Source organism: Peromyscus maniculatus, chromosome 3, assembly GCF_049852395.1.
Source record: "Peromyscus maniculatus bairdii isolate BWxNUB_F1_BW_parent chromosome 3, HU_Pman_BW_mat_3.1, whole genome shotgun sequence".
In the NCBI taxonomy this organism is placed as follows: domain Eukaryota; kingdom Metazoa; phylum Chordata; class Mammalia; order Rodentia; family Cricetidae; genus Peromyscus; species Peromyscus maniculatus.
The window spans coordinates 58,936,955-58,953,058 of record NC_134854.1 but is presented as its reverse complement, the minus strand read 5'-3'; the positions used below and the strand labels follow the sequence as shown (position 1 = coordinate 58,953,058).

At 46.3% G+C, this 16,104-nt stretch overlaps 1 protein-coding gene across 2 annotated transcripts in view; it reads right to left on the bottom strand.

Annotated features, from left to right (window-relative positions):
* Plxna4 (plexin A4) overlaps window positions 1-16,104 on the bottom strand; it is a 464,905-nt gene that overhangs the window by 104,948 nt on the left and 343,853 nt on the right. For both annotated transcript variants that reach the window (XM_076566560.1, XM_006991601.4), the window contains exon 5: window positions 7,398-7,498. In XM_076566560.1, the coding sequence (XP_076422675.1) occupies window positions 7,398-7,498 (101 nt within the window). The remainder of the gene's footprint in view (window positions 1-7,397; window positions 7,499-16,104) is intronic.

Below are 16,104 nucleotides of genomic sequence, written 5' to 3'. Positions count from 1 at the left end.
TGCTGGCATTGGCCTATGTTTGAACTGGATCATTTAGAAGCTCTATGCTTAGATCATAATGAAGAGAAGGAGAAGGAGGAGGAGGAGAGGAGGAGGGGAGGAGGAGGGGAGGAGGAGGAGGAGGGGAAGGAGGGGAGGAGGAGGAAAGGAGGAGGAGAGGAGGAGGGGAGGAGGAGGAAAGGAGGAGGAGAGGAGGAGAAGGAGGGGAGGGATAAGGCAGGGGGCTTCCAGATGAACCCAGCTATAGCTTGGATCTTCAGTGTCTCCCATGGGTCCCTGTGTTGAACCTCGTTTCCTGGCCTAGTGATAGAACATCTAGGTGATAGAACCTACTAGAATGAAGCTAGGTCACTGGAGGAACAGCACACGGGGCCAGAACCCTTCTTATTTCTCTCTTTGCTTTCCAGCTGCCCCGAGGTGAAGAAGCTTCTCCATCACATGTCCCCACAGTGACATACCATGTGGTCACAGGCACAAAATAACAAGTCCAACATGAAAGAACAGGTAGGCAGTGGGCTGGAGTTGGCAGAAGAGGAGAGGAGGGTAGGAGGAAGAGCAGGAGAAGGCAAAGACGTGGCCTCGCTGATCTCTTCTATTTCTAACAGTGTGTATTGAGGGAGACGGCACCTTTCACTCAAGCCACTGGGCAACAGTGACGACAACGGATCCTGATCAGCTTCATTATCCACTTTATCCAACGTCCTGGCATCTTCATGTCCATTAGTGTCATAAGGTACAGCTGGCTGGAAACACTGCTCTGTGCAATCTTGGATGCTCTTCTTTATGCAGGCATCAGTGTGGTTCTTTCTGTCTCTGTCTCTGTCTCTCTGTCTCTGTCTCTCTGTCTCTGTCTCTGTCTCTGTCTCTCTCTCTCTCTCTCTATCTGTGTGTGTGTGTGTGTGTGTGTGTGTAAATTAAAGCCTTAGAAGCAGCCCAGCTCTTTGGAATGTCCCCAGAGAGCCAAGATGTTAGACTGACGAGTTAACCATAAAGCTACAAGCATTCTATAAACTTGTGTGTGCGTGTTTATGTATGTATGTGGGTGATTGTATATATACATGCATGCACATATAAACATGAAGGCAAGGTGTCTCCCTTGATCACTAACGCTCTTATATTTTGAGACAAGGACTCTCACTGAATGGGGAACTTACTAATTCAGCTAGGCTGGCTGGCCAGTGAGCTCCAGGGATCCCCCTGTCTTTACCTCCCCAGTGCTGGGATTACAGGAACATGTCATCACACCTGGCTTTTCATGTGAGTGCCAGGGAGCTAATGTCAGCCCCTCAAGCTTATATGGCAAGAACTATAAAAAAACTAAGCCATTTCCTCAGACCCTCTGTAGTTTATATAAGAAGGTGGCATTTTTACTTGCTCTCCTTTCATTATAAAGCATCTATAATATTTGTGAATGGGCATGTACACACACACACACACACACACACACACACACACACACACACACACACTCACACACACTCACAGAGCCCCATGGGGGCTAGGAAGGAGTCGGTTAAGAGAAGAAAGCAAGTTCCCTTAAGTCGGTCAGTAGCTAGTGAGCCAATGTGAAGGGAGTTGAATATTCTAGTTTGAGACTTTCCTCTGGCCTAGAGACTGACAACCGTTGATAAGGAGTCAGGCAAACAAATATGCTGGCAGAAGCAGACCCTACAATTCCCTATGACTCCGCAAGCCTTGAGCTAACAGTCCTAGAAGAGACCTAGGTTAGTGTTAAGGAAGTAGGTTAAAAATTAAGAAATAAAACAAGGCTCTAGGACATTGGTTCTCAACATGTGGGTTGTGACCCCTTATGGGGGGAGGCGAATGATCCTTTCACAGAGGTTGCATATCAGATATCCTGCACATCAGATATTTACATTATGATTCATAACAGTTGCAAAATTATAGTTATGAAGTAGCAATGAAACTAATTTTATGGTTGGGGGTCACCACAACGTAAGGAACTGTATTAAAGGGTCACAGCATTAGGAAGGTTAAGAACCACTGGTCTAGGATAGAGCAAGAAATGACTCACACCTTAGAGTCAAACTGTCTGTTAAGAGGATGACCAAGGATGTTGCTTAGGGAACAAACTACTCTATACTTCCCTGGCAGCCTGTGGGCATGGTCGGTGATGAAGTTGCCTTAAGGAAGGAAGGAGGGCTTCTGATAATGCATGGCCAGCACTCTCTCCAGTCCTGGGGACGGAAGGGAGAGGACTCCAGGAAGGAGGCCCTGGGGTCCAACCCCAGCCCCCAGCGACAAGGTCAGTCATGACAGCTGTATCTGAGAGGTACATGTCCCGTGTTCTAGGCCACAGCAGGGGGTTCCTGCACATCCCAGCCTCCAGCTTTCACAGCATGGCTGTGAGCTGGCTCCTCTCACCAGCATTCAGACCTCAGGAAATGGAATCTGGACTGGTCTGTCCACAGATAACATCTTAGATTTTACTCTCTTTCCACCTGGGTAGCGGGCTCTGTCTTTTCTACTCCCTCCCTCCTGTGTGGCCAAGACTCTGCAGCAGTGGTTGTCACCCTTCCTAATGCCGCAACCCCTTAATACAGTTCCTCACATTGTGGGGACCCCCAACCATAACATTATTTTCATCGCTACTTCATAACTGGAATTTTGCTACTGTTATGAATCATAATGTAAACACCTATGTTTTCTGATGGTCTTGGGCAACCGCTGTGAAAGGGGTTGTGATCCATCCATGGGTTGAAAACCACTGCTCTACAGGAAGAACTGAACCCTTGTGCCACGTGCTTGGGGTGTGGTGGGGCTTCTCCCAGCAGAGGAAGCCTGCAGGACCTGGAGGCAGAGATGCTGTGGAAGTCTGCACTTATCGTCACCCTGTACAGTCCTGTTTACGTGATCTTCCCAGGAGTGATGCTCATGACTCTTCCTAAGAAGGGCGGCGCTTGGGCCAATCAATGATCTGGGTCTGCCACTGGCAGTGGGATCCTGTTACCACCTAAACTAAGACAGGCTTTCTTGCCTGGGAATGGTGCCAAGGCAGGGGAAGCTGGGAGGGGGCTGGGGACCTGCCAAGCCTGGGGGTGGGGTGGGGTGGGGTGGTGGTGGTGCTGTTCCAGGCCCAGGACAGGGGACAGCTGTGATGGGGCGAAGGCAGACTGGGCTTGAAGGGGTTTCATTCCCGTTTGCCCAAATCAGAACAGGTGGGCTCAGACAGAGAGGACAGCCCTGGGAATGCAGGCTGAAAACTGCAGGTTGAATAAACAGGCAGCTTTGTGACTGCTGCCCTGGCCGTTAGGAAGACGGGCCTGTAGGCAGGGCCGGGGGCTGCAGAACAGGGTGGGGGGGGGACACTTCTCTGCCACACTAGGCTGGCAGGTATGCACTTTGTCACGTTCACTAGGGCAGAGGGGGGAACAGCAGAAAGGATTGAAATGACTGGGCCATCTCTTCAGCATATTCGGCTCATAGCCCTCCAGTGACCTCCCTGGTACAAAAGCTCTTTCAATGACATGGCCACCTGTTTGCAAAGGCTCTGTCATCAGGCTTCTCATTCCTCTGTTTTTTTTTTTTTCCCTATGGCTCTCTCCTACCCTCTTGTTCTTTTTTGTCAGTCTCTGTCTAAAACATACACACACACACACACACACACACACACACACACACGCATGCACGCATGCACGCACACACGCACACTACCTTATTCCTCAAAAATGACCAAGAAAACAGACGGAGCCACACACTCAGCGGCTCCTGTTTTGTTCTTTGCATGGATTTCATGAAGGTCAAGTTTGCTGGGGCACTCAGCAAGGGCCAGGGCCACTTAGCACAGGGTCTTGCCAGCACGGAAGCCTGACAAATGCTGATTCAGGGACCCCATCATTGTACCAAAGGCCTGGTCCCCAAGAAGATTCACGACAGAGACAATATAACCTGGTCATTTTGCATCCCTGAGGCTAGCACTGTGTCCAGCATAGAAAGTGCAGGACTGGTCTCAGACCCTCTGAGTGTGTGTGTGTGTGTGTGTGTGTGTGTGTGTGTGTGTGTGTGTGTTGTAGAGGCACATGCTGTAGGATATGCAGAAGACATGGAGGCAGGAGAATCATGAGAATCTTCATCCAGGTATGAAGTTACAGTTCTGTTGGCCATGAGTTGAATGTCAATGAATTGGCGGTGTTGATTGAGGAAGACGTCTTAATACAGATGTCCAACAAACGAGGTTATGTACCAACCCATTGATGAAAAGGTTGTGACCAGAGGTTCTCAGTAACCTGACTCTCTTTTTCTCTTAGGGGCAGTGGTTTGGTATTTGCTAATTCAGTGTTCACAGATCTTTATAAAATACCACTACAACAGGCAGTGGTGGTGCACATCTTTAATCTTGGCACTCAGGAAGCAGGGGTAGGCAGATCTTATTAGTTTGAGGCCAGCATGGTCTACAGAGTGAGTTCCAGGACAGGCTCCAAAGCTATACAGAGAAGCCCTGTCTCAAACACCTCCCTGCTCCAGAAAAGAATACCACTACTACATATAATGCGAATCAGTGGTACTCACAGCCTCACAAGTGTACAAGACAGGCGAACTAGACCACATTGATTTCAGCAATCATTACACGCTCTCCTGTCATAGCCACATAGTAGCTCCCACTGTAACCCCTTGGGTAAGGAGAGGTCCCAGAAGCAGCAGCTCAGCTCTGGGTGGCAGACAAGGCAACCCTTGTACAGCCTCTGTTCTCCGAGAGCCTGTGTTTAGTAAGGGTTGACATCTGATGTGCAAACTGGAGTGAGATGTGATGCCAGGCTGAAGGAGGTGAGGAGAAACAGCACGAACATCTGCTGGTTAAGCAAAGGCAGCTTGAAGCTGTGATACCCTCAGGGACTCGGGCACACCATTCAAGGGCCATCTAGGAAATCACAAGAGTCGGCCAAAGCCTAAGAGGAAGGACGCTTCGGAGCTCTCAGCCCTTGCTGTAGCCTATGAGATGATTGACTCCCCTACCTGATGTGCCAGTGTCCTGCTCGCCAAGCATCTGACCCAAATGGTTAGCCTCATCAGTTCTGCTATAACCCAGTGAAGTAGGCAAACTGTGCATCCTCTTTCCAGGCCATAGAGGAGGGCTGGGGATGCTGGGGAGACTTGGATTTTATTCTGGGTCAGACACCACAGTCACGTCCATGACTGTGTCCTTTATGGCATCCTGAGACTAGAGCTGCTGGCTTTCCTATGTGATGACCTGCTTTATGAATGACCCTGACTATCCTCTGGCTTTAGTTTATCTTTGTTTTGTGCCATAGGAGTCAGGGATGGCACCATACAAGGGGAGACTGAAGACATATAAGAAGCAGTGAATGGTATTTTCTCTTCTCAGACCTGCTTAACCTAGCTGTGGAGCTGGGTGGTGAGGCACTCTGGCCCTTCTGGAACCTTCTTTAAGCCCCAGTGTCCTGAATGCTCACTGAGATCAGTGTCCTATGGGGCTGGGATAGCATCATGGCACAAACTAACAGGGACAACAGAGACCTGCGTTTTGGTCCTGAAGGATTTCAGGAAGGGGCCAGCTTTAATGATTGCCCCGAAATAACAATTGTACCATGCTGTGATAACTAAGGCATGCCCAACCAGTCAGTTAGGTAGCTTCAAAGTTCCCAAGGAAGGAATTAGGTTGAGAATGCATTCATTCCTTTTCTGGGAGGTCTCAGTATGCTGGACAAAGAAATTTATCTCCTTCTGCCTTACAAGGTAGCATCGGGGACCTCTTCTGACTTGACACAAGCTGGTCTGCCTTCCAAATGCACCTCTCCACCGTCCTTTGTGGGGGCCAATCCTGGGGCTACTGCACTATTACCAGATGACCTTGATGTCCGTTTCAGCACAGTTTCCAATCTGCCTCCGAGTCGAGTGCAGCTCAGTGGTTCTCAATTTCTTTTTGCTATAACATGCCTAACAGATTTCAGGCCTTCCCTTAAGGAACTCAAGGCCTCATTATGTCCAACACCCAGAAAAAAGGAAGTTGGCTGTTCTATTGGAGAGGCTGTGTGAGAAATTAGGAGGGTGTTTTTAACTGTCAGAATCTAAGAGAGTGTTTCCTGCCTTTGGAAGAGGAGAGAGATAAGATCCCACCTCCAATTTCTTATAGTTCAAAATTACTGAAAATTACAACAAATGTTATTGGTCCCAAGTACTTCAGGCTGTTAATGAGAAGACTAAAATCTTATCGTATGGGGCTTGTGGATAGCTCAGAGAAGATCAGGTTTCGGGTGGCCACAGGAATCAGTGATGGCTGGAGAAGGGACAAATCCCACTGGATGGGGTCTAACTATGATAGCTCTTCCAGGAGGAGAGAATACAGATCTTGGGATTGGAGAGATGTCTCAGTGGGCAGCCGCTCTTCTAGAGGGCTCTGGTTAATTCCCAGCACTGACATGGCAGCTAGCAGCCATCTGTAACTCTAGTTCTGAGGGATCAGAACCCTCCTCTGGCCTCTGTGGGCACCAAACATACACATAGTACACAGACATTCATGCAGGCAAAACACTGATACATGGCAGATAAAAATTAATTAGAAATTAAAAATGATCTTCAGCTCTCTCCTATTTCCTGGCTCGTTGTCTGCATTTTCAGTTCATTCACCAAGTTACTATTGGTTTCCAGATGAATCTGATTGCCTTCTCCCCTCTTCTAGAGAATAAATGGAAGGAAAAGAAGAAGAAGGAGGAGGAGGAGGAGGAGGAGGAGGAGGAGGAGGAGGAGGAGGAGGAGGAGGAGGAGAAGAAGAAGAAGAAGAAGAAGAAGAAGAAGAAGAAGAAGAAGAAGAAGAAGAAGAAGAAGAAGAAGAAGAAGAAGCAGAAGCAGCAGCAGCAGCAGCACATGGTTATGTGCTAGCAGTTGCCCTGGCCTTTCTTCCCTCCTGACTTTAGGCCTGAGTTTATTTGTAGCCAGCTTATAGGTGTTGTGACAGCCAAGGAAGGGTCCTCATGTATGTCACACATAAAAGTAACAGGAAGTTCTATGGTTATAGCACAGAGTATATTGAATGGATGCTGAGTTACAAGATGGATATCACATATATACCTAGCATATAATTTAGTGGTCTGGTTGAATTTTGAGAAAAAAAAAATCCCCTGTCATTGAGGGCAGGGATGAAGGGAGGGGGAATCTTCTAAAACGTCAGCAAATTGAATTCAAATAAGTCCAAGGGTCTGCCTCCCTGTGACTCTCCAGGGTATCATTGCCATACATGTCTTAGGGGAACTGGACAAGTTAAAGTGAACCCAGAAAGAATGGCAGAGTGATAAAGCTTGCAAAAGGTGCAGGGAAGGAAGGGCGAGGAAGAGAAAAGTGCAGAAGGAGAGAGAGGAAGGACAGAGAGGAGGGTGAGAGCCACTGGCAGGAGGCGGGAGGGGGCAGCCGATGGTACTCACGTGTTGTGGAGCACACACCAGCCACAATGGGGGTCACCTGAGCCAAGACACTCGCCGCAGCTCCGATACTGCCCACAGGACTCCACAGGAACTCTGGTGAGCTAGAACAGCACAATGAAGACGAAGAAGCAGTCAAGAGCCGGCAGAGCACCTGTGGTTCACAGCTAAAATTGCCGTTCTAAAATCATCATATCACCCGAGACAGCGAAGGAGCGTGGAGGTGCTTAGGGCTCCGGCAACAAAGAAACTTTGGGGAGCCATATTGGAGTCAGTGGCTGCATAGTATCCTGAGGATATAACCACTTACTAGGTTCTAAGATGTGTCTGGGAATACAGAACACATTGAGTTCATATAAAATATCATAAAAGAGACTTACACACCATACACTTAAATTTTCCTATTACCCTCACCCCCAAATATTTCTGCAAATACCCAATCCGTTACATATTTGTTTCCTATCAAAGTAATAAACGAAATGCTCATTCTTTCTCCATCTTGTTTTGCTTCCCCTCACTCCCTTCCCTTAGGTTAGCACTTTTATTTTTCCAGAGAGCACTTAACCCCCTGCCCAGCACCCTTCCCTCTTCTTCCTCCTGGCTGTTTAACAAGGTGACTGATCTACCCTGTGGCTGCCTCCTGCCTCCTCCTGCTTCATACTGTTGACCAACTTGCTCCAAAAACTGATTTCACTGCAGTTCTTTCAAAGATCAGCCTTGCTATTTCCCCCTACCCACACCCGTTCCATGATTTGAGGCTTCCTCTCCAGCCCAGAGACTTTACATTCGCTTCCAACAGCAGCTTGTTAACATAAAATGTTCCACATGACATTTTCACTTAGCCCAAATGCCTCCATTTCCTGCACGCTCTTAAATATCGTTTGAATTTTCTTTGTTCTCTAAGGCAGCCTTGATGTCGCCTTACATGATGCTCAAGTACCTGCTACATAGTAGGTATTTAAAGATGACACTCATGATCAAATGGAATTTTAATTTTCTTTTTATAGCCTTGGTCTTTATTTCCTATTTTGCCAGTTTCTTCTTTATAAAAAGGGTTTTTTTTTAATATATTTTTTTTCATTTGGGATATTTTATATATCATTTTTTTCTCAATGGAGGGCTTCTTGTCTAGTCTTTTAGTTAGCCAGGACAACTAGCTATGGTCATGATCAGAACTGGCATGGTAAACTGTGCACACTGACCCGGCTGAACCGTCTCTGCTCATGAGTGAGCGCAGGGGCTGTGTTTTCCCTGCTGTTCCATAAAGCATCTGTGCTGTACACTTATGTCCACTTGGCAGGGGCTACATGTAACTCCTGCACAGGGAAACTGGCACCAGAGCCTGCTCAATTAGTCTCCACACTCCTTTGGAATTAATTAATAATTAATTCCAAGTCCCACTATGGGCTCCTTTGACTTCATTTCCTTCTTTCCTTCATCTGTCTTTCTGTAGCAGCCTCCTCTCATTCTCACAGATTTGCCCTTGGCCTTCATGGCTTGTTTCAATGTCTTTGCTTTGTATTTGGAATTTTCTGTGTTTTTCACACTTTTTTTATGTGTATGTCTGTATGCGCATGCACACACATACGTGCGTTTGTTGTGCACACATGCGGAGGCCAGAGAATAACTTTCAGGGATTGTGAATTCTAGGGATAGAACTCAGGCTATCAAGCTTGGTGACAAACATCAGTACCCAATGAGCCATCTCTCTGGCCCCTAGAATTTCGTCTTAAGTTCTACCATTGCCCAGGTGACTCCCCGGAGCACCTCAATGTCTTTATAATTAAGTTTGATGACCAGTTTCTTTTTTAAAATCAATTAGCCTGCTGGCTCTACAGGCAGCTAGGAATTTAGCTTAATCTTGGTACCACTTTAATTTTTCTTCCCCTCCTTAAGCAAATACCTTCTAGTCATGTAAACACATACATAATAGTGCTCAACCCGGAGGACCCTGACTCCTAGAAATTCAGGAGTAGGAATGAGATTCACAAGCTATTTTTCATATTTCCAAAAGCCTAATGGAAATTGGATTGTTGCTATTTTATGTGTTTATGCATACTCATGTGTGTCCCATATTAAAGTAGGAAATATATTATGACTTAATAAATGCAGTTTGTTTAGTAGACAGAATCTTTCAAAATATGACTCCCCGAGGGGAAAAAATAATAAAAAGGACTATAGATGGTGAAAGTTGGGAACCGTAAGTACATAATCATGTTTTCATGGGTTCCAGCTGCCTGTCTGGCACTCCATATTTTGCATGGGCTTAAAGGAAAAATATCATGGCTTGTTCAATCAAAAGCATTTTCTTGGTCTAAACTTAATTAACATTCTCCCCAGTTTCTCCTATCAACATGTTCAATAATCTGCCTTGCATGGAATATGCTCTGGAATTCCAGGGTGAACCCTGGGCTCTAGGGTGTACCCTACAATTCTGGAGTATACCCTAAGATGCTGGGGTGTGTTCTGGGGTTCTGGGATGTTAGCTCTGTTTCTAGTGTATACCTGGGGCTACAGGGTATGTTCCCGGGCTTCAGGGCCTGCCTCAGGGTTCTGAAGTATGCCCTGGGATTCCAGGGTATTCCTGTTCTCTGGAGTTCTGGGGTATGCCACTTTTGAGTAAAGAGCCATCCCCTGGTTGAGTTGGATACCTGAAAAACCTTTGCATTCTAAAAATAACTTGCCACTGGTGTTTAATAATGTCAGTAGGCCATAATTATAAAATCCTTCTTCTCTTGATTTTAAACAGCTGCCATCCCCCCCCCCTTGGTTGGAAAAGATGTCAGAGCCTACAGAGGGAGGTTCAAAGCACCCTTGGCCATCACTAGCAATGAGACCCTGTTGTCTCTGAGACTTGTTTTTCCTGTCCTTAAACTTGAGATTAAACCCCATGTTTCTATTCCTGAAGCATATGACCAGGAAACTGATTCATATGGGGTCCAGGGTCCAGCCCTCCACAGGGATGGTTAAGATTATCACAGGCTTTTCTGTGAGCATTGCATTCCCTGTCACTCATTGCACTGACCCATCTCCCGCGTCACAGAGACATGCTCTGAGCCTTCCCTAGCTCTGGGGAGCTACACTGGGAGTTAATAGATCTGGAAGATCCTTAGTCCCTTCATCCATCCTGCCATTTCCTCTTTAAAGGTGACATCAGCTCCTAAGCCATTCACCATTTCACTCTTCAGATGGGGCTCTGAAGTTCCCTGAGCTTCCCGGTTAGATTCAGACCCTTTCCTAGCTTCCCAGTCAGCTCTACATCGTTCTTTGATTTCAGCTACACATCTATATGTGACAGGACAAAAGCCCCCAACAGTCTGAGAGCTAGATCTTAGCTACTGCTTTGCTCCTGGTTCTCCAGATGAACTTGAACAGTTCCTTCCAGGTCTCTTTTCAATCATCTATAAAATAAGCAACCATAGGGCTCATTCTAGATTCCTTTTGAAGCTGACATTCCAGCTCCTTCTAAGTGTCCAGACAAAACCTCACCCAAGTCATTCCACCCTTATTGTTTGGCTTTCATGGATATGTATAAACATGATACTAGAGACTTTCAAGAGAACACACCCTGAAGACATTATCTGGGAATCTGGAACTTTCTCTTTGAAAGACCAACAACAGAGATTTTTGCCTTCCTTACAGCTCATTCCCACTAGGCATCATGTCATTTTTTACTATTTGCTTGTGAGGTTGATCTAAATGTTCCCCAGTCTCTTAAAGCATGGATGCTAAAATTAACAGGCCACAAGGGAATTCCAATAGACCAAAGAAAACAGTTGTCATTGTTTGAGGGTTTGATGTCATCTCTCTCCCTTTTGCAGAACCAGGGACCAGGGACTCTCAGAAGTCCCACTCTCAGGCCACCTGCTCTCCAGCATTGCCCAGTACTGCCTCTGTGGCTTCGTCTTCTCTAGCCACAACATTGCTTTCCTGTGGACAATTCTAGAGTGCGCCAGAAGTTTTCCTGACACTTTAGAATCACTTTGGCAAACTGGAATTAGTATAGCCATTCATCTCGGTTGTAAAATATATACCCTAAAGTCCTGGGCTCTGATTCACACCTTGCTAGTATGTTCCAAAGGTGGCCAGATGGTTTCTCAGCCACTTGCCCCCATGATTCCTCTCTCCACCCCAGTATCTGGATTCTCTACCTGCACTGGACACCAAACAAAGCTGCCTCTCCATCCCCCACCTCAGTTCCTCTCCTGACCCTGGAACACAAACCACTCCAGATGCAGAGCCACACGATTAATTAAAAGCACCCCACGCTGATGAAAGTCTTAAGCTACAGTGCCAGGCATGCTAATTAACCAAGTGAGGGAATTCAGACCACAGGAAGAGGTGAAAAAAGAGAAGCGTATGTGTGTCAGGGGGCTGACTTCTGTGGGGAGAACAATCGGACGACAGTGTGACCTGAGCCATCATAGTGATAGATGGTAGCTGAGACCACAGAAGATTGAGGTCCCTTCCCTGGCCACTGGACTCCAGGAGGGGTTGTTGATTGATGTGGCTACAGTGGAGCCCTTAGTGCTTCCAGGGAGGGAGCCCATCCCTTCTCAGGAACACCCCCACACTAGAGCAGGGGAAGAACGTGGCTCCTGGAACAAGAGGGAGGTGTGATCTGTAGAGCTGTCTTGGCACACTGCTCTACCTTTGTGCTACTACCACAGTTTCTGGGTTTTTAATTTTTTTTTTTTGTTTTTGTTTTTTGAGACAGGGTTTCTCTGTGTGTAACCCTGGTTGTCCTGGAACTCACTCAGTGGACCAGACTGGACTTGAACTCACAAATACCCACCTGCCCCTGCCTCCCAAGTGCTGGGATTAAAGCATGTGCCACCACTGCTGGGCACTGCTCTACCTTTGTATAGAAACTTTCCAGGCAGCGAGCAATTCCTCAAAAACACGGAGCTGTGCCATGTAACACGGTGACTTGACTGCTGGGTACACAGTCAAAAGAAGTGAAACCAGGCCTCCAAGACACATTTGCACGTTCAGATTCCTAGCAGGATTATTCACAATAGTTAAAATGGAAGTTACCCAGTGTCCATCAACAGAAGAACGGATGGACAAAATGTCGTGTGAACTTAGGCTGAAATGGTATTCAGCCTTCAAAGGAAAGGAAGGCAGAGTGATGGCACATGCCTATGACCCCCGAACTCTGGAAGCTGAGGCAGGAGAGGTAAAAGTTCAAGCCCAGCATAGTCTAAACTAAGCTTGAGGCCAGCCTGGGTTACAAAGAGAGATCTTATCTCAAGAAGCTAAAAAGGAAGGGAAGGAAGGAGAGAGGGAAAAGGGAAGAAATTCTAGATCAGCTTTAAGGACAATATGTTAAATCAAATGGGTAAGACATAAAAAGGACAATTGATTGTCATAGTGAGTAATTAGAATGGTGGCTGACAGGCACTGAGCATAAGGAGGGAGGAATGAGTTACTACTGAATGAGTACAGAGTTTCAGTTTAGAGAGATGAAATGTTCCAGAAATGGCTGCACCATTTACGTATGCTCTAATGTCCATGGACACCCAGAAACAGTTAAAACAGCAAATTTCATGGTATATCTGTTGTGCAGTCATTATCAAAATGTTGTAGAAATGGTCTTCTGAGTGGACTTCGGCAAAGGGCTCATCTTCAGCAGGCCAGAACTGGCCTGAGAACACCTGCTCAGCTCCCACTGTCGGGGCAAGCAGGCTAATGCATTCATGCTCATGAGATATTCTGAGATGATACCTTAGTAAATAGACATGCATTTTTCAGCTCCTCAGTTTAATCTCCTGTAGACAAAGGTTTGGAGATAAGCCTCCCATCATGCACTATCATTTGTTTCCTGATTTGAAAAGATAATGTCACAGCCTATCTATCCAGAACTTTCCTTTCCTCCACACCCTCCAAGAGGCTCAGAATCCAAATGGTTCACATGCTGGTGAATAGTCCCTGACTGTAAAGATTTGTTCCTTTTATTTTTGAATTTATGTTTATAACACATAAATTCATATATTTACATATGAATTTATGTGCACCACGTGTAAGCAGGTGTTCTCTGAGGCCAGAAGAGGGCACTGAGGACCCCAGAACTAGAGTTCAGCAGTTGTGAGCTACCTAAGGAGGGTTTGGGAACCTGAACCTGTGTTTTCTGCAGAACAGTATATGTTCTTAACCTCTGAGGCATCTTTGCTGCCCAACCCTGCTTCAGATAATTACCCTTCTTCCCATGGCCTGTGGGCTCTTTCCTATCCTCCCTTCCCCATACTTTCCCTCCTCAGACTGCCTTCCTGGGAACCACACTGATTATCTTCGTTCTTTTCCAGCTAAGCTTAGCTTCCTTAAATAATATAGTATACTTTGGCTTGGTCTTAGACTATATTACTTTGTGTGTGTGCATGTATAGGTGTATATGTAATATTTGTGTGTATGTATGTGCATGTGTGCTAGAGGGCAAACTTGACTGTCATTTCTCAGGTGCCTCAACTTGTTTTTTTGACTGAGTCTCTCACTGGCCTGGAGCTCACCAACAAGTCTAAGCTGGCTAGTATCCAACCCCAGGGGTCCACTGTGCCTGGATGTTCTAGCACTTGACTCAAATTCTTATGTTTGCAAGCCAAGCCCTTTTGTTGACTAAGCTATGCCCCATCTCTACCTTTATCAATAGAATCATCATCATCATCATCATCATCATCATCATCATCATCATCATCACTACTGTCATCCTCCTTACCTCACTGGTCTCATGACCAAAGACCACCAATTTATAAATCAGTAGCCTAGGCTAGGAAGGGGGTGAGTGATAGAATAGAGCAAAGGACCCATCTCAGCTTTCAACACTGGCCCTGGTCTTCCATTCCTAGAGGTTATCAGAAGCTGAGCATCCTCTAGTGGCTGGAGGAATCAGGGTGGTCTCATGAGGTCTGGCTCCCTGCTGACCAGCCTCTGACGGTTTTCCCTGTACTTTGCAAGATACTTTTCTCTGGCAGGCGGGGCCCTACTCTGCCTGTTGCAGCTCTTGTTCCAAAGGGTGCCTGCTACTCTGCAGATTTCACGCAGAAACACTCCTTCTGGACTGCTCACAGTCACTGTGTGCATCTCTCATTTGTTTAAGCATTTGACATCCTGGTCGAAATGTGAGTTATTACTCCATCTCTGCTCTTATAATTGGATGCTAATGCCACAGTGGCTATACTGAGCCTGATGGCTGGAGTTAATTTAAATGTCCAAAAGGCTTCCTAAGTACCCAATTTCCTTCAAAATTGTCAAAAAAGAGAGAAGAAAGAAAGAAAGAAAGGAAAAAAGAAAAAAAGAAGCAAGAAGACCCATTAAGAAACTCGAAGAGGTTCCCAGGGAGCTGTCAAACTGCACAGATGTGGCCCTCAGTGCCATCCTTCATGCTGTCCTCCTGTCTCCTGTTCCCAAGCAAGGGAAGTGTAGCTGAAGAAAGCTGGTCCCCTTCTAGGAGCAAATTAACTCAGTAATGCATATGCATCTCTGTGGCATGGTCTCAGGAGCTTCCACAGTCTCTCCTCAGGCATTTTGTTCCTTTAGTGGCCTCTGGCTACATTTCTAGGTTTGTTTCTTCTGACTTGAGGCCATGCAAGGAATTCATGGAGTCTCAGGAAGCCCCTCATGGCCAGGACTATCACCTATGGTTGAATCCATCCAGATATGTGGAATCCTTAAACTCACTTCTCTTCTCAGCGGTGGTGGTAGTAGGGGTCTTTCTAACCCAGCTGCTTGAGAGAGGTAGCTGTCAGGACACTAGTCCAGGCAGTTGTGGACTATACGTTGCATCATTTCATCTAAGTCAGTCTTTTAGGATCACCCTATCACCCTTGCTGTTGCCTCATTGAGAACAAGGAGGCAGAATATACCTTTTTCTACCCTTGACACTGGGCATGGCTTCAAGACTTTATTTGACCAATGAGATGGTAGGGAGCACAGGGCCAGTACATGCTTGAGATTTGCTCATGGGTTTGACTTTGTCTTTCTGTGCCTATGGCATCTCTACAAGAAGAGTTTCCAAGGTCTCTACTTCCTCTTGGGCCTCAAAGAACCTGTGTGGAGCAAGAACTGAACCCCACCCACAGTCAGATGTCAAGCCAGCTTGAAGCAGAACTACTCAGTGAGACATCGGACATGGCCTTGCTCTATAAAGCTGTATGAGAATAAATGTCTACCATGTGCTACTGAGTTCTGTGTTAGCCTAGTAATAATATATACTGTTGTGGCAATAGATGGCTGAGACATAGGTACAGGGAGATAATTACAGAAGGGCACAAAAAAGTCTTGTGAGAGATAGTAGGGAAGGAGTTAGATGAAGGAAAGATAGGTTTTGATGTGTTAGCTTCTTTCTGTCCTGGGCATCAGTGCCACAGTGAGGTTGGTGGTATCGGGTGCATGTTCAGAGACTTTTTGCAGCTCTAGTATGACTCAGTGGATCCTCTCATGTCCTTCCAGGCCTGCCATGCTCTCTTAAGTCTATGCCTATAGATAGACAGATCTTAAGAGAGTCCATTCTAGTGAAAGTACCCAAAAACCGCTCTGGAATGAGATCCTAGCTCTCCAGATGTTCTTGGCTCATTGGACTGACTTCCTTGGGAACTAGTTTGCTTAGAGCATTTTGAGTTCTCCCGATTATGCCTGGACCATGGAGCCAATGCATCAGGAAGTATTCTTGAGTATGCCAATATTGTCAATATTGTGTCCTCCTGCATGTAGGTAG